At 36.7% G+C, this 23,275-nt stretch overlaps 1 protein-coding gene across 2 annotated transcripts in view; it reads right to left on the bottom strand.

The window, feature by feature from the left end:
- LOC145693999 (acylamino-acid-releasing enzyme-like) overlaps positions 1-23,275 on the bottom strand; it is an 86,137-nt gene that overhangs the window by 2,632 nt on the left and 60,230 nt on the right. For both annotated transcript variants that reach the window (XM_081770143.1, XM_081770144.1), the window contains exons 11-12: positions 17,152-17,231; positions 8,394-8,603 (exon numbers count right to left, since the gene is read on the bottom strand). In XM_081770143.1, coding sequence (XP_081626269.1) covers positions 8,394-8,603; positions 17,152-17,231 — 290 coding nt within the window. The remainder of the gene's footprint in view (positions 1-8,393; positions 8,604-17,151; positions 17,232-23,275) is intronic.

Raw genomic sequence — 23,275 nt, 5'->3', positions numbered from 1 at the left:
TTCTACAAAATTATATATTGCTGTTTCCGTTGATTTCCCTTTTAGGAAGCCATGTTGCTCGTGTGTAATTAGATCATGTTTAAGTAAAAAGGATGATAGCCGGATACTCATTATGGTTTCTAAAATTTTGGAAAAAGTTGAGAGAAGTGAAATAGGCCTATAATTTTCAAGCTCTGATTTGTCGCCTTTTTTATAAATTGGTTTTACTTTTGCAATTTTTAATATACTAGGGAATTCTCCACTTAAGAACGTCATATTTATGAGGAAACACAGGGAGTCAGCAATATATTTAATGCTTTTCTTTACAATACTTGGCGGTATACCGTCTACGCCAGCTGACCATTTACTTTTCATCTTATTCACCACTTTTATTATTTCTGCATTTGTAACTGGATGCAGATAAATTGTATTGTTGCAAGTTTTTGAGAAAATTTTCGTGGGCATTGCTAGCTCACTATTGTACGTTTTTGATAAGTTGCTGTAATAATTATTAAATAGGTCAGCTATTGTACGAGGATCTTTAATTATGTTGCCATTTTTAATTACCTCTAAATTACCGTCATCATTACGAGTGTTTACACTTAACTCGCTTTGCACTAGTTTCCACAACGCCTTCGACTTATTATCGGATTTTTTAATGATTTTGTCATTGTGTAACTGTTTTGCTGCTTTCAGAACTCCTTTATATATGTTCTTATATCTTTTGTAATATGTCTCTGTATATGGTGATAGATTTCCTTGTGTTTTAGCCTTGTTAAGAAGTCTCATTATTTTACTTGCTATTCTGATCCCTTGTGTTACCCAGGGTTTTGACTGTTTTCTTGAAGTTACACACTTTACAACAGGGAATGCTAGATTGAAATAGAATGTTATGGTGTCAATGAAGTAACTGAAAGATTCATTGACCTGGTTATACAAGTAAAGCTCGTTCCAATTTTCTTCCCTGAGGAGGTGATTAAAATATTGTATATTTTCATCATTAAATTTTCTTTTGTACGTTACATTACTTGTTCTTGTATTACAAAAACTTTTATTGGGAGTTACATGTATATCGAGTACTTGGGCAAGGTGGTCTGAAAAACCACTGTTGAAGACGTCTACTGTGTTGTAGTTAAGGTGTTTGCTCACTATGAACTGGTCAATTGCACTTTTGGAGCATTTTGTGATTCGTGTGGGAACTTTAACAACTGCCTCCATATTAAATGAATCTAGAAGAAGTTCTACCTCGTGTTTTATCGGCTGTAAAAAATCTATGTTGATATCCCCAACAATTACGACAGTCTTCTTGATTTTTATAAAATAATTTAGTATGGTGTCCATCTTATTTATAAAGATTTCTATATCACTGTCAGGAGTTCTATATACACATACAATTACAAAGTTATAATCTACAATTTCTAATGCACAACTTTCAAAGTGTTTTTCTACATTTAAATATTTAAACCTAGTACATTCTCTCGTTTTTAGGTCCCTTTTTGCATATATACAAGCCCCTCCTCTATCTCTATTATGTCTGCAGTATTGTGCTCTTAGCTCAAATTGAGGAATGCCTAGGTATTCTAAGCACCCTGATTGTAACCAGTGCTCTGTTATACAAATTAAATGTACTCCTAACAGTCTGTCCAAAAGTAGTTCTTCTAACATGCTCTTTTTATGAAACGTATAGAAAACTGCTACGTTAAGACGAAGATACTAGATGGGGACCATCGTACATCGAAGCTTTTTAGTTAAGGCAAATCACCTGCCAATAATGGTAGAATAGTTATAATGATGATGATATATTTAGCCATATTGGCCAAAAAAGAAAGAAAAAATTAAAATAATAATGATTATAATCAAACCTCTTAATATTTTAGAATAACTTGAGTGAGAACTGAAAACGACTCAACGACTATGTCTGTTGTGTAAACTCAATTTATATAAATACGTTTGACCTATATTAGAAATACAAAGTAACACCATCAAACTCCAAGTTATTTGAAATAACTGTACAAAATCACTCTCACTTGTGAATATGGATTATTTATTGTTGTATAATGTTATATCGCTCAATTTTCCATGTGCCGTATACATACATTGATTTGTTATATCGTCGCATGAGAACTAGAGGAACGTAACTACAAAAATGCGGTTTTCGTTTTGTTCATGTTTGGACATAATTTTGAAAGACCCTATCGGTGTAAATGTAAAGTAACGCCATCTGTTCTCCTTGTCAATCATCTATTATAATGTAGCTCAATTATTATCTTATTAAAAACACATCTTTCTAAGAAAACAATATTTTTATCCTCTCGCCTGTAAACCTACGAAAATGGGGTTACGTTGCTCTGGCTCTCATGCGACGATATAGATAAAAAAGTTGAAGCCGTGACTTCCATGACCACACAAGTCCAGCTACAGAGATATTGAGAAGCTCAATAAAAACTGAATGTTTGTTGCAAATGTGAATTTAAAAATCAGATTTTTTAATACTTACACTTTGCTGAATAGCAAATGCCAGTAAGTATGTAAAAAATCTGATGTCCAAGTTTACATTTCCCACAAATATTCAGTTTTTGTTGAGTTTCTCAATATCTCTGCAGCTGGACTTGTGTGGTCATGGAAGTCACGGCTTCAATTTTTAACGCATAAGCATCCCATGAAAGTAAACTTGCAGCCAAATGAACTAAGTTTTTGTCAATGTCATGAAAATGAGCACATAATTTGATATTAATTTTATGAGCACACATTAAAAAATTCTAACGGATGCTTGAGCCTCGAAGCCAAGGCCATGCCCATGCATTCGGCATCTATGATGTACGGAATTACCGGTGTTCAATACTACATCTCTGGTTAGTTTTGGAAGAAGAACACCACTAATATGTTTTGAAATGAAGTGAAATGAAATATCTAGTTTAACGTTCCAGGATTATGCACCGATACTAAGAGAGACAGTGATGATGAGAAATGAATGAAAGACTCTTGCACAAGACTCTTGCACAATGTGCAAGACTCTTGCACAAGGGTCTTGGTCTTGGTCTTGCAGGTATGGTTGGTCTTGGTCTTGCATCGGGATTCCTGGTCTTGGTCTTGTATGCAAGACTCTTGCAGACACTGCAAGACCAAATCTCTTGCGCTCATCACTATTGCTAAGCTAAATCGGAAATATCAATCAATAAAAAACATCTCTGTGTATGTGTATGTGTGCCTTAAGATACTTTTATGAGTTAATTCCCACAATCACTACACTGAATTAAATATATTGTTTTAGGACTGAAATAGTTTATTTAAATCATCTTTCACATTCTGTTCGAGACATCTTCCATACACAAGCAAAGTAAAAAAAAATGTAATACATTTTTAAATGATTAATGAAAGTTCATTTTGTAGGATTTAGACATTATCTCGAACAACGCATTTGGTTTTATGAAAAGTATTATAAACTAATGTTATTAACTTTCATTACGTCAGAAATTATCCTTAAAATTGGTTTCGAAAATACGTATACAGGCCTATATATGTACTCGTATACAGTATAACTGGTTGTTTAGTATCACAAACCAGCAAGGAAGGAAGAAGAAAAAAATGTCATTAATAGCAACATTTCTCCTGGAAGACCATGGGATTGGATGTGGCATTTACTTTGTAAGTCATTTCCTTTCATCGTTTCACTTGAGCTGTGGATAACCTTACAATCACTGTACTATCTGCTGAATTCGTGTAAAAGGTAAGCAGAAGTGGCGTAATTACAATGGAGCGAGTGGAGCAATTGCTCCAAAGCGCAAGGGCGAAAAAGACAATAATGAAAACTGTTCCTTATGCAAAGAACGTTTGAAACATTTCAAAAGCTACGCTATGACTATTAGCAGTTAAATGGCAACAGCCGATACCGGGGGCGGATCCAGGAATTTTTTAGGGGGGCGCAGGTCTGAAAAATAAACTTGAGACATTTTTCGGTATTTGATTCGCTAACAAAATGTGGACTGCAGTGCTTCGTAATACGTATTTGTCTTCGCCCTTCTGCAGGCGACGTTGAGGAAAGTCATGTCGTTCAACACGAGGGAAACTAGGATTACCATGAACTGGAAACGCATACATTATCTGCAAGGAATGGAGAAAGTCTTCAAAATCTTCCTTTTGAGATAAATTTGAAAACTTTTTTCAACAGCCTTTGAAGAAGCGCTTCATTAGGGACTAATTTATACATATATTTTACTCCTCATGGAGGGGCGCGCGACCCCGCGACTCCTTTCTGGATCCCCACTTAGCGATACCCGGACAATACTGATAACTTAGGAAAAAGATAAGTAAAAGCTTTAGGTTTCTTAATAGAAATAACTTACCCGCCCTCAGCCCCACGCATTTCAGTTGCTGTGTTACGGTTGTATATTTAAAACTTTACGGCCCGAGTCTGGCTCGAGCCCGTGCAGACCTCTAGTAGAAAGAACAAAAGGAAATACAAAGTTGGTAAACCTCTTTTTCTTCTTGCAGCACGTCATCAACACCGAGAATGGAGCGCAAGATCTTGTACAGCAAAGGTGTATGTGCTAGTTACTAGACCAGTGGAGAGTACGATTTTAGCCCTGGTCCGTTTGGTTTACGCATAACATGTGGAAAAAATTACATAATTCTGTTCGGACAAACCGAACTTATCGAATTGTAATTCTGTGTCAGGATGTCAGTATACCTGTGAGTGTACAGTGACTACATAGATATTTTCTAGTAAGTTATATTTGTGTAGCCTAGTTGACGTAAAAGCATATTAAATTTCAGCTGACAGCTTTAAAGGATAATTTTTCCATAGAACAGAACAATCTTAACAGCATTGTTATTAGGGTGTAATAAGGGGGAGTTAAAATTTTGAGGGGTCATTCCTGTTTAATCTGCTTTGCTAAATAAAGAAAAAATAACACACTAATTATACATAGATTGAGCGCCCGTGGCTCATTTGGTTGTCTACATTATTCACTTAGAATTAGATTCAGGTAAAGTGACGGAGGTCTATTATATACCTAAGTAGATCTACATCAGATGATCTAAAACTCGTGCCCGTGGGCCCCGTGCTGAATAGTGATGAGCGCAAGAGTCTTGGTGTTGCAGTTTTTGCAGGAGTCTTGCATGCAAGACCAAGACCAAGACCACGAATCCCGATGCAAGACCAAGACCAAGACCAAGAGTCTTGCACAAGTACCGGTCAGTGGTAGAGCGTTAACCCCTGATGCTGGGGTCCCTGGTTCTATCCAAGTTTCCACCATTTGAGTTTTGTTGGTGGATAGATACCGTGTGCGTAGGTTTTCTCGGGATTTTCACGTTTCCTCCTACTTTCTTCATTTCACCATTTCATTCATTTCTCATCACCATCTCCCTTAGCCTCGACGTACGTAAAACTAGATATTACATCATTTCTAAACATATGAGAGGTTTCTTTGTTCCAAAACTAAACAGAAATGAAGTATGGAACATCGGTAATTTCGTACATCATAGGTGCCGGCTGCATGAGTATGACCTTGTCTCCAAGGATCACGCATCCGTTAGAAATTTTTAATGTGTGCTCAAAAAATTAATATCGAAATAACATTTTCATGATATTGACAAAAACTTAGTGTATGTGACCGCAAGTTTGATTTCATGGGCGGGTGCTTGTACGTTGAATAATTGTTTACCAATATAACTTTTAGCCTCCTCAGGTATATGGCACTCGAGGATTGAGCAATATAACATTATACAACAATAAATAATCCATATTCACAAGTGAGAGTGATTTTGTACCGATATTTCAAATAACTTGGATTTTGATACTGTGTTTTTGTATTTCTCATATAGGTAAAAAGTATTTGTATAAATTGAGTTTACACAAAAGGCATGGACAGTTGAGTCGTTTTCATCTTTCACTCATATTATTCTAAAATATTAAGAGGTTTGATTATTTTAATTTTTCTCTCTCTTTTTTGGCCAATATTGCTAACATATCATCATCATCATAGCTGGTCTGTCAATATTGGCAGGTGACTTGTTGCAACTCAGAAGCTTCAATATACGGTGGTCCTCAGCTAGTCTCTTCGTCTTGACGTAGCAATTTTCTATTTTAATATTTTCCTTCAACTACAATTTCCTTTGTCCCTCCCTCTCTTTCCTTCCACCATACCCTATAGGACGTCCCTCATAATAAAGTTCCTCCTCAGCCAATGTCTCAAACAATTCCTTTGCCTCCTCTTAACTACATCTAAAATTATTCTTTTTTCCCCTACTGCTACTAATACCTTGTCATTCGTTTTCCGTTCAACCCAGCTAATTCCCTCCTTTTCTCGAAAGCCTCCAATATATTTTTCATCGCTTTTGCGTAATGTCCATGTTTCTGTTCCATAGAGTGCTTACTGGAATCGGTAAAACAAAATCTCAATATTTAATTGGAAGTTCGTTGAATATGAAGATTAGCTAATTTTGATTGGAAATAAAAAATATCTGACGCCTCTAGTGTGTAAAAATAATTTACGGGTAGCAATTCATGGTATTTCAGTAATCTCTACCGTGTTGTTTTTTCTTTCATGCGTCTCAGGGGTAGTCTCCCCAATGTTTGGGAACCAGGGGAGTAATGGATCTGTTAAAAATATAAAAATATTACGAAACGTTGTAATTTATCTTATAAGTAGTGAAGCGCGGGCACCCATTGAAAAAGATTATCACCTATGTTGTACACTATCATCATACTTAAACGAAGGTAAACTATCAGTGGTCGAAGTGAGACGGTATGCGGTGGTATGCCATATCACCTCCGGTTTTTCAGTAATGAAGACATACCGTCTCTGGTTTTTCAGTGATCAAGACAATATTTAAATAGCCGGTATGGTGAGTCAAAATTATAATAAAACATACTGCCTCTGCTTTTTTTTCACTTCGAACACTGTGAACTATATTACATTTAGAAACATACATTGTATTTCCGTTACTATTGTAGTATTTTAGAATTTATCCAGAGTAAAATTTACCTATGAAAAGCATAAGATTTCTTAAAAGCAAGACCTGCAAGACTCTTGCAGCAAGACCAAGACCAAGACCACCCGGGTCTTGGTCCTGGTCTTGCATTTGCTCATCACTAGTGCTGAACACGAGGGTGATTCTAGATGTTAAAAAAAATGACACTTAACCTCGGGGGCCTTGTTAAGGCGGCAAATGTCGGTGAAAGTATAACAATCTAGGAAAATCCCACGCCAAATGGCAAAACAAATGTCTATCAGCAAGGGATTGCCATTACTCGGTGCGGAGTGGGAGTAAATATATGTTCAAACACCTTATTCACCAGGCGATCAATTTTCAAATCAGATATCTGGACACTTTTCTCTTTTTGACAGTGTCTTTTCATGCAAGCAATTTCACATGTTGTGTCAAGCTACTGTTTCAGATCTGCAGTCACTATGTTCTAATGTAGCGATCTCGGGGTTCAAAACAGGGCTCATACGCATTGAAGGTGAACTAGCCACCTTTCACGCAAGGAACGCTCACATCATGCATAAGTAGGACATTAGTGTATTGTAGAACATTACTATCGTATGCCCACTTTGTAGCACATATTAAACACGTTCAGATATGCGAGTGTTTTGTTTCTATATATTATTTTCACTTCGTTTCATTATTTACGTTTATATTCACCTTAAAATAAGGATAGCATAGTGAAGAGACAAAACCAAAAATTTATTTTTGGTTTCGAAATCCGAAAAATGGATTTTGGAAATCGAAACTGAATTTCGATTTTATAAGCAGACCCCGCGTAGCGTAGTCGCTAATGCTCTTGCCTTGGGTGCGAGCGGTCCCGGGTTCGATTCCTGGTGTGGGCACTCGATCGAAAAAATGTAAAACGCTTTTTCAGGCCAGCCACCCTGAATCAGGCTTTCCTGGGTTTTCCTCATTCTCACCACGCAAATGCTGGGGTGGTACCTAACTCATAGGTCCCAGGCTGCTTCCTTCCTTTTCCAATCCTTTCTTCCTTCCCTTTCCGTGGATAGTCCTCGTTCCTCTAAACGTGACGGGCTAAATGGCCATAGATGTCGAAAGCCCAGAAATCTAAATCCTAAATCCTGAAATCTGGTCTTAAAAATTGAAACCGAAAATTTTGGTTTTGGAAACCAAAAACCGAAAATCAATTGTTTGAAATTTCAACTTTTTGCAAGAATCGAGTTTCGATTTTCGGAAAAATCGATTTGGACAGCATTAATTATAACCCTGACTAAACATCTGTTTGTAGAATTTTTTGTCAATAACATTTTATTTAACAATTATTAACTTATGTTAGTTTCGTTTCTAGGCACTGCAAATTCACAATACAAGTATATAGAGGGCGATAGATATTTTCCAAAGACGAGTAGTAAGCAGACTGATGATATGTCCTAATGACATATTTTTGTTTCAAATATACTTACAATGTTTTTACTCCTCTTTGCCGAAGAGCAAGGTAATAGGCAATTCCCTGGTTAGGAGGGACTCTTCTATCATTTTTACCTATAAGCAATAATGTTGGAGTTTTTACTTTAGACACAAAGTAGATTGGTGATTTCTTTCGCATCTTTTGCAACATTTCTATGTTACTATGATCAACTTCGTGTAGAGAAGAGCCCATTTCTACTGCACACCTGCAGATTAAGAAAAGTATAGATCGCTCTTGTTAGTGATATGAATATCAATATAAAAAGAACAGAAGATTTTATTGAAATAATGTGATGTATAAAGATGAAATTGATAGTACTAGTATTTATTTTTTAATTTGAATACAATACTTATGTAAACTAATAATATTAAATGTATATAAAGACGAATGAAATCCGTAAAGTTCACAGACCAACCGACAACCATTACATCAATTTCTTAGGATTAGCTAAGTGTTATAATATATAATCTTCAACTGCCTCCATTTTTTTAACGTTTTCCACAATGTTTTAAAGCTTAAGTTTATTATAGCAATTTATCACTATCAGTGGCGTATTTACGATTTCGTTTCGGAGGGCCTTGCTAATTTATTCCTGGAAATGTGAACATTCAGCAAGATATTTCATTTACTTTAAAATAGTAAATAAAATTTCGGGGGGATTAAGTCTGGAAGGCTCCTTAAATACACCACTGATCACTGCCCACCAATTCTTACAAACTACTATAAAAAATACTCTAGTTAATGAGTTTGTACGGTTTGATAAGTGATACCATTTCGATTAAATTGATATGTGATACGTTTTGATGTTCAATACATGGATATCGCTGATAGACCCTAATGATAAATCACAGTATGATATACTGTAAGTGAGCTCTACAGCAAAATAGCAATAACATTATTGGATTTTGAAATATTTTTAAAATTGATATAATTGGATTGCCGTGGAAATAGCTGAATTTCTGGACAGAATCTTTGTGTATCAAACAATGAGCACTAAGTGTAATTATATGGAAAAAAAGCAGCAATTGAAATTGACTCATGGTGATTCAAGTGCCTCATTTGAAACTGTTATCTAATAGATATTTGATTAAAACGCCGACAGTGAAAACCGAAAGATGAATCGGTAATGAACGTTTTTCATCACACGAGAAGTATTTAGAAAATTGCACATTATTTTGCAAGATGATCTATTAAAAATGTTTGAAATCGTTGAGGCTTTATGGATTCCAGATATTCACATTTTGAGAGAGAAATTATGGACAAACGAAAAGTTTGTGAAGTCCATCGGGGATATGATGACATTAGTACCTGGTATTTTGGATTGCAATATGTCCTTCTGACCGACTACCTTCCAATTGGTATACTTTTTACGAAAGGATATTGTGATAACGTTTCGGATCAGCTTACGAGAACAATACCCGATAAAATACCGTGTATATTGAAGGAGAAAGTCATCCAGCATTAATTGTCATGCTCGACCTTATACGTTTGCTATTTCTATTGAAAAATCAATGAATTGAGGTATGGCTTGCTACCAATCAATTTAGTTGCCTGATTTGACTTCATTAAAATTCCTTTCTTTCCAAAATCAAAGAGATTCCTTGATGGATGCTGATTTCCATCAGAAAACGAGCGTACATCATTGGCTGAAAGGTATATTTTTAATTCTGGATGAAAAATATCAATAAACCAAATGCATTCGTCTAAAGGCAGACATATCGAAAATTACCAACAATCTAATAGATACATCAATATTTTATAGTTTATTTCCATTGCCGTGCCGTGGAAAATCGGCGCCCGGGACCATCGCTTCGCTGGCCCTACCCACGGCACGGCACATCTGAACAATTTTGGAACAATTTTGACAATATTTCGATTTAATTATATAGTAACAGAAATAGTAATGAAATAAGAACTAATATTGGCCATTAGTTTTCAGAGATATTAGAGAAATGATAAATGTATTAATTTTATGCATAACGCTATGTCTATTAAATAAGATTCTGCCATATTAGTGATTTCAATGTGTTTCAAAAACGCCAATATTTTGTTGATTGGCATATTATATTCCTAGTAGCAAAAAAGTTTTCGACCAGTTGGCGCGTGCTTTTCTTTTGGCTTTCTACGCCTGCACTTGAAACTCATGCTTCCATACAATCTGCCTTTTGTTGTACTTGCAAGCGACGCTTTAGACCCTTTGTAGAGCGTCATAGCATCACTGGCCTTTCATTGGTTGTTAACTTGACTTGACTTGTAAAACACTTACGTCAAGCTTGAATGGAACCCTGAATGCAAGGTTGTCCCCATGTAACTTCGTTACTGGAATCCAGCTTGCGGCGTGCTTGCACGCTTTCTAATCAAGCTGGATGTAAGCTTGGCCGACTTGCAATTCAAGCTTATAGCAAGCGGTTTGCAAGTTGTCTCTGTTACTAGTAGTGTTGTAAATAGAAAAAAAACCGTTCGTATTTTTTCAGAAATGTACGTTTTTTTTAGAAAAAAAACATTGCCTCTCGTTTTTTTTCTAAATTTTGTTTTTTTTCAAATAGTCATTTGTAATGTATCTTACGCCATTTAAGTCTGCAGTATTTTTATGTAGATGTAATTACCAAAAAATGCAACATAAATTAAACACTAAATACTGATACGGTACAAATATTTTACAATTTATATGAGTAGCGTACCTACTAATAATCCGGGTTTCTGTACTGTTTCACCAATATCAACGAAGAAATAAAAGTATAAATGAACATTTGTTTTTTTCGTGAAAGTAGGCCTTTAATAAGTACGAAAATAATATCATGAACAGTATAAAATGCAAATAACTTGTCTAAAGGTAAAAACTAATATTAATTTGCCTACTAGTATTTTTCTGAGTATCATATATAAATAATTTGTCGACTAGATATATGATATGCATAGCTGGCTCTACCATATGTGAAACACGTGCATTTGCACGGGACTGCATTATCTGTCATAAGTATTTTATTTAAAATAAATGTTCCTTGTTGGAAACAGACTTTATGATCATGGTAGCTAAATTTACTAAGCTGACCTTCTATTTGAATACTACATTCATAAATTATGTTTAGGTCGCATTAGTTTGTCACATGGTCAGTGCTAAAGCAAATAGTGAAATAAATCCCAGAATAAATTGCTTGATTGTTGCCAAGTACAAGAACTCAATTCTCGAACGCCTGTCCACTTTGGTTAGTTATCAGAGTTCTGATATGAAACCTTCTCTTGTCTTTGTCGCAAATAAGATCGTTATCATTGAAGATGGAAACACTTTAAAAAAATAACAGATGTAGAAGGAAAATCCAGAAATAAAGGTAAAAGAGCTAGTTGCACTATAATTGCAAACTGACATGTTGAGGTTGAAACTCGATATTGAATTCTATAAAAAGGATTATCATCTTTCAGATGTATTTGCTTTATCTTTCACTAACATAATAGATTAATATTTAAAGAAAGAAAAAAACAGACACAACAATATTGTATTTCTAGTAAGTATTTAAGCCTTTCTGAGTGCGAGTGTAGTTTCCCTCCCCTTCGTTGTTCATGCTGGAGTAGCATACTTAAAATTGTGACTTTTAAGATTTGTTCTTTCTGGAGAAAGAGGGAAGCGGCAAGGGGCGACAAATTGCCTAGAGCCGGCCCTGATGATATGTACGTACATACAAGACATGAATATAGGATGACATAATTTGAAGTAATACTGGGTGTTTCAAAATTAATATTAGGGTTTGAAACATTGTAGTATCTATTACAATTAACTTACAATTATAAGTATTATCAAATGAAAGAGCAACTCAAACAGTTTTGTACACACGCATGCCATGCATTATTTTCTCTGTCTGCTGTTAGAAAGAGCAAGTAGCAAAAATGGAGACTAGAGACCAGAAAGCTTTGTGTGTTTTAATTTTGCAAAGCCTGAATCTATATTTACAGTGCAAATGTCTGTGTGAATTGAATGTTTTGTGCCATATGGCGGAAAGTTTATGGGCCTTTCTCACCTATTGACTCAATGTGTGCCATGTGACGAATGAAGCTCACATCGAACACTTAAAGCAAAAACTGTTTGAGGTGTTCTTTTATTTGATGTATCGTTTATAATTGTAGGTAAAATGTAATAAGTACTACGGAGACTTAATTCCCCGATATTCATTTTGAAATACCCTGCATTTCTCAGCATCAGTATTGGAACTAAGATGTAAAATGGAGAAATTGTGATTGTTTACAACAACGATATTATTATTAGTCAAGACTGTAGGCCTAATTATTACAACACAAGTTAGTAGTCAAAACAATGTAATTAAATGTACACTCGTAACCCTTTCAGACCCAGTTGGCCAAAGTGGCACATACGGGTGTGTCACTTTTTTAATCCATAGTTTATCTTTTTAGTTTCTTTTTCTTCTGTGTGTCGAATTTCCTTCTCAAATATTACCCCAGTCAAAAATTCGAGAATTTTCGAATTTTCTTTAATACTTTTCCCCTGTAGCTTCATTCGTTGTAGAGACCTCCTCAAGACTTGTCAGGTAAACACGTCGAATGAATACCTAATTGTTGACATAAATTGGACAGGCTTGCGTACAGTGTTGCCAACTACGGAAATTAAAATCTTCTTGAATTTGGGCAAAAAATCGAAATTTTTGTTATAAACTGTACCTATACGTCCGAATGCAAGTCAACTTACGCCAGTCGAACATTTGTTCTTACTGAACAAGCTCGGGTACACATCGTTACAGTGGGGTAATTAGGGGACGCACGAAAATTCGGATTTAGGTTCTAACTCTTGATTTTCCCCTACTTTTCTGTTTATCGAAATATATTTTTGGTAATTAGAAGCATTGTTTCTTAAATATATCCATGATACTTGTAGGATATATTAGTAATGTACCAGTGTTTATTTTAAGATAGTTTTTGTCTGTCTGGTAGCAGTGTTGCCAGCTACAGAAAATTTTTAATTCAAGATGTTAGGGGAAAATTACATGTTTTATCTATTATATCCCCCTTGTTGGCTACATAGGAACAAAAGTACCAGTATCTGAAAGTATTGTCTTTGCCTTTCACAACGCACTATAGAAAGTTTCAATAGGATAGTTAGGAGAAGTACAGTTGAGGTTTACAGTACACGTTGTTCTCTAAGTGGAAAGATAACTGTGATTTTTTTTTTAGGTAGACTGAAATATTTTTTAATGACCTGCTTACTTTATTAGATATCGTCACAATACTTGTAGGATATATTATAGGGATACCAAAGCTTCTTTTAAGATAGTTTGTGTGTGTGTGTGCTAGCACTGTTGCCAGCTACAGAAAATTTTATTTTCCGATTTTAGGGGGAAATTTTGGGAAAATTCTCTTTTTGTCTCTATTATTTCTCTCTTGTTGGCTACATTCGAACAAACGTACCACTGTCTGAAAGCCTCGTCCCTAGCCTACACAGCGCACCATAAAAAGTTTCGATAGAATAATTAGGAAAGTACAGTTGAGGCTTATAATAAACCATGTTCTGTAAATGGTAAGGAAATTGTGCATTTCTGAGTTAGAATGAGATTTTTTTTTTTTAAATTCATGCTTACTTTGTTAGATATCGTCATGATACTTGTAGGATATATTCTTATGGTACCAAAATTTACTTTCATATAGTTTACGTCTGTTTTATGGCAGTATTCCCAGCCAAAACAATTAATTCCCGATTTTAAGTGAAAAATTCGGCAAATTTCCCTTTCCCCTCTATTATTTCCCTCTTGCTCGCTACGTTGGAACAAATGTACCTCTACCTGAAAGCCATCTCTTTAGCCTACAGAACGCACCATAAAAAGTTTCAATAGGATAATTAGAGAAGCTGTAGACCCGGCATATCTGTTGATTTTTGCTTCTGAGGCGTAAAAAGTGTCAAAATTTCATGTGTATGGAAACAGAGATTTTTTTTCTTTCTCTCTTTGAATGGAAGCCAGCGACTTCAGGTTTTCACTGTACCTTGTCAACGCATCAAAGAAATTTTTTAGGTGACTTGGACCCATATGGCAAGAGTGGTGCTAGATACAAAAAGTCTTGAATTTCGGTTAGGGATTTTTTCGTAAATTTTCATCCCTACATTTCCCTCAGTAATTTTCCACCCGCTCGCAACACTGCAATGTAACGTACACCAAAAAATAGCCACATTCCTTTTCTAAAAAGCAAGGTCTTAACCATATCAATAGGGTAAATGGCTTTTGAGCAATAAGTCACTAACTGACAAGGTAGGAAAACGCCAAAAATGACCTGGGCCCGAAAGGAATAATCACACGATTTTGCTCGTATAGGTACAAGGAAACAAGCGATTTGTAAGTTACGAAGGCTTCGACTCAAGTTCTATTGATTATTTCAATAATCTTCAACATAAATCAATAAATAATAGCTGCCAGAAAAAAAACAGACATTTGAAAAAAAACATGAAAAAGAACGATGTTTTTTATTGAAAAAAAACTTCACAGAAAAAAAACCGTTTTTTTACAACACTAGTTACTAGGGATTGCTTTATACCTATCTTTACAAGAACAAGTAAGAGGAATTTTTATCATTAATATACCCCCATTATGAATACTAATTAATTAACTATGGAATGTAAATAGCTGAAATTTATTGCTAGTATCTTTCGCACGCAGATGAAATTATTGGAGATTATCAGTGCGGATTTAGACGAAATCGATCAACTATCGACCAAATATTTACCATTCGCCAAATACTCGAAAAAAAAGTGGGAATACAATACCCCGGTACATCAACTATTTATTGATTTTAGAAAGGCGTACGACTCAGATAGGAGAGAAACATTATACAACGTTCTTACAGAACTTGGAATACCGAGAAAGCTAATTAGATTAATTAAGATATGTTTAAATGAATCTCAAAGTAAAGTCCGGGTAGGAAAATTTTTGTCCACGAGCTTTCACGTCGAAAATGGCCCGAAACAAGGAGATGCGTTGCCGCCATTTTTATTTAACTTTGTTCTGGAATACGCTACAAGGAAAATCAAAGATAGCAACCAGGGCCTAGAGTTGAACGGTATTCACCAGGTTATGGCATATGCTGATGATGCAAATTTAATAGGGGATTATAGGAGAACAATAGAAAGAAATGCAGAGATCTTATTAAACTCTTGTTGGGACATGGGTTTAGAAGTAAATGCAGAGAAAACTAAATACATGGAAGTGCGTCGGGACCGTAATACAGCAAATTATGGATGTGTTAAAATATTAAAAAATACTTTTGATAAAATGGATAGTTTCAAATATCTAGGATCAATATTAACAGACGAAAATGATATTCACGAAGAAATTAAATGTCGACTAAAAACAGGGAATTCATGTTATTATTCAGTTCAAAATCTCTTGTTGTCGCGAATTCTGTCGAGGAATTTGAAGCTTAAAATATATAAAACGATAATCATGCCTGTTGTTCTATATCAGCGTTTCCCAACCTTTTTCAACTTGCGGCACACTACGGGTGTAATTTGAATTCTCGCGGCACACTCATTATTATTATTATTTGTAAATATAAGATACCATGGTGTTTTTTCTGTGATTACTGATCTCCTTCTCACAGAGATGAAAGCTCGATCACTGTTTACCCCCCCCCCCCATGCTAATTCATTATGCTTATTTTACATTCTAATTTTAAAATAGAAAACAATTGCAATGAAATATATGATTCAGATTTTTAAAAATACGCTTTCTTTTTCGAAAACTGTATCCAACCTTTCACTAAGAACGAAGATCACTAAATAACGAACTAACAAACAAATGTCTTGTACTTTTAACTTTGCTGTCTTAACCAAAATCAGTGTATATTATTGCAATCACACAACTTGTGATGCGTCGAAGTCAAAACACAGCTATTGAACAAAGTGTTGTTCTGTCATTCACGTGCGAATGAGTGTTCTACGAACGTTCACTTGACGCGTACCGTACAAGTGCTTCTATTTCTCGGTGTTAGTATGACTCTCAATTGAAGCTTAACATAGCAGCTAACCGTGGAAATGTGTGCGAGCCGAAATACTGTCTGCTACACAGTAATAGATGTAGAATAATATATTACAATTACAGTAATTTTTCCCATGGTAGAAATTCATAGCAATGTGAAATACAAAAATATACATTTTTCCTATGTCTTGCAATTTCGTTGCTATAGAATTAATAATTTTGTTTCGATTTCCTCGCGGCACACCAGCGGTCCATTCGCGGCACACCGGTTGTGAAACGCTGTTCTATATGGTTGCGAAACATCATCGCTTACTCTGAAAGAAGAACATAGACTGAAAGTATTTGAGAACAAGATCCTGAGACGAATATTCGGACCCAAGGTGAACCTGAATGGGGAGTGGCGGAAACTTCATAACGAGAAGCTACACAATTTATATGGTTTATCAAACATTGCTAGGGTCATCACCTCTAGGAAACTTAGGTGGGCAGGTCATGTAGCTAGGATGAAAGAAAGTAGAAACGCTTTCAAAGTGTTAGCGGTAAGACCAATAGGAAAACGACCATTAGGAAGACCTATGCGCAGATGGGAGGACAATATTAAGATGGATCTCGCAGAGATAGGAATATAAAGTAGAAACTGGATCCAGTTGGCTAAGGATAGAAGTCAGTGGAGAGATTTTGTGAACGCGGCATTGAACCTCCGGGTTCCATAAGCCATAGAGTTAGTTAGTTATCTTTCGCACTGCTATTTCTGGTAAAATATTTAGAACAATAATCAAAACTTACCAATCAGGAAGATCTGTATCTGAAAACATAGTGGCTATATCAATTACTGGATTTCTTGCAACTACCGCTTTGTATGTGTCCTAGAACGAGAGAGAGAGAGGGAGAATGTAGCTTATTCTAGTTATCGTCTGGTGACATTATACAAAATGAGGTGAAGCACGTATTAGGTGTAACTACATAATATTTAAATATAGAATTGATCCCTACTTATATATTTCATTGATGAACCTTAAGACTTTTCGAATCATTTTTAAAAACGCTAGTTTTGATTCTTGTTTCGTAAGTACAATAATAAATTCCTCTGTATGAGTAAAACGGGAGAGTCTACCTCTCAAATCCTTACATCAGTATCGTCGAATATCTTTGGATAGATATCGTATGGTACTATTGGAAATACTATTATGACCGCCCACCTCAACATATAATGAAAGAAAATCCTAATCTACCCAGCAGAATATCGATCGTGTTCCAAAATCCTGCAGACGTAACCAATCCCAGTCAAAGGAACGAGAATATGATACCCTGTATTCTATGACACCCCTTAAATAAAAAAAAAAAAAGAAAAAAACTAGGTGCATTTCGCCAGCCCCCCCCACCTTGGAGTTTCGAAAAAAAACCTATGCCAATCGTTTGTGCTACGTTTGTGCCGGAATGTACCGCAAAAATTTTCGTTTGTACCACTTCCGGTACGAAGTTATAAGGGTTTTAAAGTGGGGGGGGGGCTGGGGAAACGGCAGCCCCCCACCTTGGAATTTCGAAACGAAACCTATGCCAATCGTTTGTGCTACGTTTGTGCCGGAATGTACCGCAAAAATTTTCGTTTGTACCACTTCCGGTACGAAGTTATAAGGGTTTTAAAGTGGGGGGGCTGGGGAAACGGCAGCCCCCCCACCTTGGAATTTCGAAACGAAACCTATGCCAATCGTTTGTGCTACGTTTGTGCCGGAATGTACCGCAAAAATTTTCGTTTGTACCACTTCCGGTACGAAGTTATAAGGGTTTTAAAGTGGGGGGGCTGGAGAAACGGCAGCCTCCAAACTTCGAATTTTGAAACAAAACCGATGGCAATCGTTTGTGCTACGTTTGTGCCGGAATGTACCGCAAAAATTTTCGTTTGTACCACTTCCGGTACGAAGTTATAAGGGTTTTAAAGTGTGGGGCTGGAGAAACGGCAGCCTCCAAACTTGTAATTTCGAAACAAAGCCAGTGACAATCGTTTGCTCTATGTTTGTGCCGGAATGTACCGCAAAAATTTTCGTTTGTACCACTTCCGGTACGAAGTTATAAGGGTTTTAAAGTGTGGGGGCTGGAGAAACGGCAGCCTCCAAACTTGGAATTTCGAAACAAAAACCGATGGCAATCGTTTGTGCTACGTTTGTGCCGGAATGTACCGAAAAAATTTTCGTTTGTACTACTTCCGGTACGAAGCTATAAGGGTTTAAAGTGGGGAGCTGGGGAAACGGCAGCCCGCCACCTAGAAATTTCAAAACTAAACTTATGCCAATCGTTTGTGCTACGTTTGTGCCGGAATGTTCCGCAAAATTTTCGTTTGTACCATATCCGGTACGAAATTATAAGAGTTTTGAAGTGGGGGGCTGGGACAATGCAGCCTCTCACCTAGGAATTTCAAAACAAAAGCTACGCCAATCGTTTGTGCTACGTTTGTGCCGGAATGTACCGCAAAAATTTTCGTTTGTACCACTTCCGGTACGAAGTTATAAGCGTTTTGAATTGGGGGGCTGGGGAAACGGCAGCCCCCCACCTAAAAATTTCAAAACAAAACCTATGCCAATCGTTTGTGCTACGTTTGTGCCGGAATGTACCGAAAAAATTTTCGTTTGTACTACTTCCGGTACGAAGCTATAAGGGTTTTAAAGTGGGGAGCTGGGGAAACGGCAGCCCGCCACCTAGAAATTTCAAAACTAAACCTATGCCAATCGTTTGTGCTACGTTTGTTCCGGAATGTACCGCAAAAATTTTCGTTTGTACCACTTCCGGTACGAAGTTATAAGCGTTTTGAATTGGGGGGCTGGGGAAACGGCAGCCCCCCCACCTAAAAATTTCAAAACAAAACCTATGCTAATCGTTTGTGCTAGGTTTGTGCCTGAATGTACCGCAAAAATTTTCGTTTGTACCACTTCCGGTACGAAGTTATAAGGGTTTTAAAGTGGGGGGGCTGGAGAAACGGCAGCCTCCAAACTTCGAATTTCGAAACAAAACCGATGGGAATCGTTTGTGCTACGTTTGTGCCGGAATGTACCGCAAAAATTTTCGTTTGTACCACTTCCGGTACGAAGTTATAAGGGTTTTAAAGTGGGGGGCTGGAGAAACGGCAGCCTCCAAACTTCGAATTTTGAAACAAAACCGATGGCAATCGTTTGTGCTACGTTTGTGCCGGAATGTACCGCAAAAATTTTCGTTTGTACCACTTCCGGTACGAAGTTATAAGGGTTTTAAAGTGTAGAGGCTGGAGAAACGGCAGCCTCCAAACTTGGAATTTCGAAACAAAGCCAGTGACAATCGTTTGCTCTATGTTTGTGCCGGAATGTACCGCAAAAATTTTCGTTTGTACCACTTCCGGTACGAAGTTATAAGGGTTTTAAAGTGTGGGGGCTGGAGAAACGGCAGCCTCCAAACTTGGAATTTCGAAACAAAACCGATGGCAATCGTTTGTGCTACGTTTGTGCCGGAATGTACCGAAAAAACTTTCGTTTGTACTACTTCCGGTACGAAGCTATAAGGGTTTTAAAGTGGGGAGCTGGGGAAACGGCAGCCCGACACCTAGAAATTTCAAAACTAAACCTATGCCAATCGTTTGTGCTACGTTTGTGCCGGAATGTACCGCAAAAATTTTCGTTTGTACCACTTCCGGTACGAAGTTATAAGCGTTTTGAATTGGGGGGCTGGGGAAACGGCAGCCCCCCCACCTAAAAATTTCAAAACAAAACCTATGCTAATCGTTTGTGCTAGGTTTGTGCCTGAATGTACCGCAAAAATTTTCGTTTGTACCACTTCCGGTACGAAGTTATAAGGGTTTTAAAGTGGGGGGCTGGAGAAACGGTAACCCCCTAAAGTGAAATTTCGAAACAAAACCTATGCCAATCGTTTGTGCTACGTTTGTGCCGGAATGTACCGAAACAATTTTCGTTTGTACCACTTCCGGTACGAAGTTATAAGGGTTTTGATGTGGGGGGCTTGGGAGACGGCAATCCCGCCACCTAGGAATTTAAAAAAACATATGCCAATCGTTTGTGCTACGTTTGTGTCGGAATGTACCGCAAAAATTTTCGTTTGTACCACTTCCGGTACGAAGTTATAAGGGTTTTGAAGTGGGGGCTGGGGAAACGGCAGCCCCCACCTAGGAATTTCAAAACAAAAGCTACGCCAATCGTTTGTGCTACGTTTGTGCCGGAATGTACCGCAAACATTTTCGTTTGTACCACTTCCGGTACGAAGTTATAAGCGTTTTGAATTGGGGGTCTGGGGAAACGGCAGCCCCCCCACCTAAAAATTTCAAAACAAAATCTATGCCAATCGATTGTGCTACGTTTGTGCCGGAATGTACCGCAAAAATTTTCGTTTGTACCACTTCCGGTACGAAGTTATAATAGTTTTAAAGTGGGGGCTAACTTCAGAAACATCAAATTCTATACAAATAGAGATAGAAACATTGAGTTAACGGCAATCGTTAGTGCACTTAAAAGCACTAAGCACTAACGTTAGTGCTATCATATTTTGGGATTTATTCAAGATTTTTGGTGGGGGGGCCAACTTCAGAAATATCAAGTTCTATACAAATAAAGGTAGAAACATAGTGTTAACGGCAATCATTAGTGCATCATTAGTGCACTTAAACGCACTAAGCACTAACGTTAGTGCTACTATATTTTGAGATTTATTCAAAAAATTTGGTGGAGTGGTCAACTTCAGTAATATCAAATTCTATACAAATAGGGATGAAACATGGGGTTAATGGCAAACGTTAGTGCATCTTTACTGCACTTAAACGTACTAAGCACTATCGTTGGTGCTACCATATTTTGGAATTCATTCAAGATTTTCGGTGGGATGGGCAACTTCAGTAATTTCAAATTCTATACAAATAGAGATAGGAACATAGAAGTAACGGCAATCGTTAGTGCATCGTTAGTGCACTTAAAATACTAAACACTGACGTTAGTGCTACAATATTTTGGGATTTATTCAAGATTTTAGATGGGGGCCAACTTCACAAATATCAAATTCTATACAAATAGAGGTAGAAACATGCAGTTAAAGACAATCGTTATTGCATCGTTAGTGCACTTACATGCACTAAGCATTAAGGTTAGCATTACCATATTTTGGGATTTATTTAAGATTTTTGGTGGGGCCAACTTCAGAAATATCAAATTCCATACAAACGTTTAGTGCTTTCTAGAAGCACTAACGATACACTAATGAATGGCATTAATTTTTTGTTAGTGCTTGAAGTTGACGCAAATTCACCGTGACCTCCAAAGATATTGTACCTGTAGCACCTACACTAATGAAGTACTAACGTTAGGGGTTGGTGCACTAAGAACCACTAACAATTACACTAGAAGATATCATTAGTGCTTTTGAATATGGCGGAAATTTGATGCAATTAAAAATTCCCAATAAATGTCTTATAGGAGTTTAGTGACATGTAATTGTCCATAACTACACTAATATTGAAGGACAAACGAAACAGTTAGTGTTTTCTAGAAGCACTAACGATGCACTAACGATTGCACTAGAATAGATCATTAGTACTCTTGAATTTGACGGAAATTTGATGCAATGAAAAATTTCCCATAAATTTATTATGTGTTTCGTTACATGTAATTGGGCATAACTAAACTAATATTGAAGTTCTAACTAAATTGTTAGCGTTTTCCAGAAATACTACCAATGCACTAACGAATAGCACTAAGTTTTTAGTTAGTGCTTCAGGTGGGGGCGCTAAGTTCACTCTGGCCTCAAAAGGTATTTTAATTATAGCACATTTACTAATGAAGCACTAACCTTAGGTGTAGATGCGCTAAGAAGCACTAACAATGCACTAACGATCTAGGGATGCGCACGAGACAAGATTTATGGCTGTCTCGACTCGAAAATGTGCTGTAAAAGTGATGTCTCGACTCGAAATATATATATCTTTCTATTGGAAGAGCCGTGTCTCGACTCGAATTTTGTCAGGAAAATCCTGTCTCGACTCGTCTCGTGCGCATCCCTATAACGATCGCTCTAGAAGAGATCATTAGTGATTTTGAATTTGGCGGAAATTTATTCAATGAAAAATTTGCCTAAATATCTTGTGAGTCTCGTGATATGTAATTGGCCATAACTACACTAATAGTGAAGCCCTAAAGAAATTGTTAGTGCTTTATAGAAGCACTAACGAATTGGACTTTTTTCCGTTAGTGCTTAAAGTGTCGGTGTGAAATTCACGCTGACTTCCCCATAGGTTTTTTTTTTACTTGTAACACCTACACTAATGAAGCACTAACGTTAGGTGTTTGTGCTCTAAGAAGCAATTACGATGCACTAACAATTGCACTAACAGAGGTAATTAGTGCTTTTGAATGCGATGGGAATTTGATACAATGAATAATTCCCCATGTGTTTCTTATGGGAGTTTTGAGACTTATAATTGGCCATTTCTACACTAATGGTGAAACACTAACGAAACTACTTGTATCTTCTAGAAGTACTAACAATGCACTAACGTATAAAACTAATTTTTTCGTTAGTGCTTGTAGTGGGGGCTAAGTTCACGATAATTTCGAAAGTTTTCTTTCCTTGTAACATTAGTGCTTCCTAGTGCACCAACACCTAAGTTTCGTGCTTCATTAGTGTAGGTGCTACAAGTAAGAAACCTTTGCGGGCCAGCGTGAACTTGGTTCCCACTTCAAGCAGTAACGAAAAATAAGTCCATTCGTTAATGTATCGTTAGCGCTTCTGCAAAACACTCATAGTTCCGTTAATGCTTAACTATTGATGTAGATATGGCCAATTATATGCCACAAAAATCCCATAAGAGATTTATGTGGAATTTTTCATTGCGTCAAATTTCCGCCAAAATCAAAAGCACTAATGACCTCTTCTACTGAAATCGTTA

This window comes from Thermobia domestica, chromosome 9, assembly GCF_964235325.1.
Source record: "Thermobia domestica chromosome 9, izTheDome1.hap1.1, whole genome shotgun sequence".
In the NCBI taxonomy this organism is placed as follows: Eukaryota; Metazoa; Arthropoda; class Insecta; order Zygentoma; family Lepismatidae; genus Thermobia; species Thermobia domestica.
The sequence above is the reverse complement of the archived record's forward strand: the minus strand, read 5'-3'. Positions and strand labels throughout refer to the sequence as shown.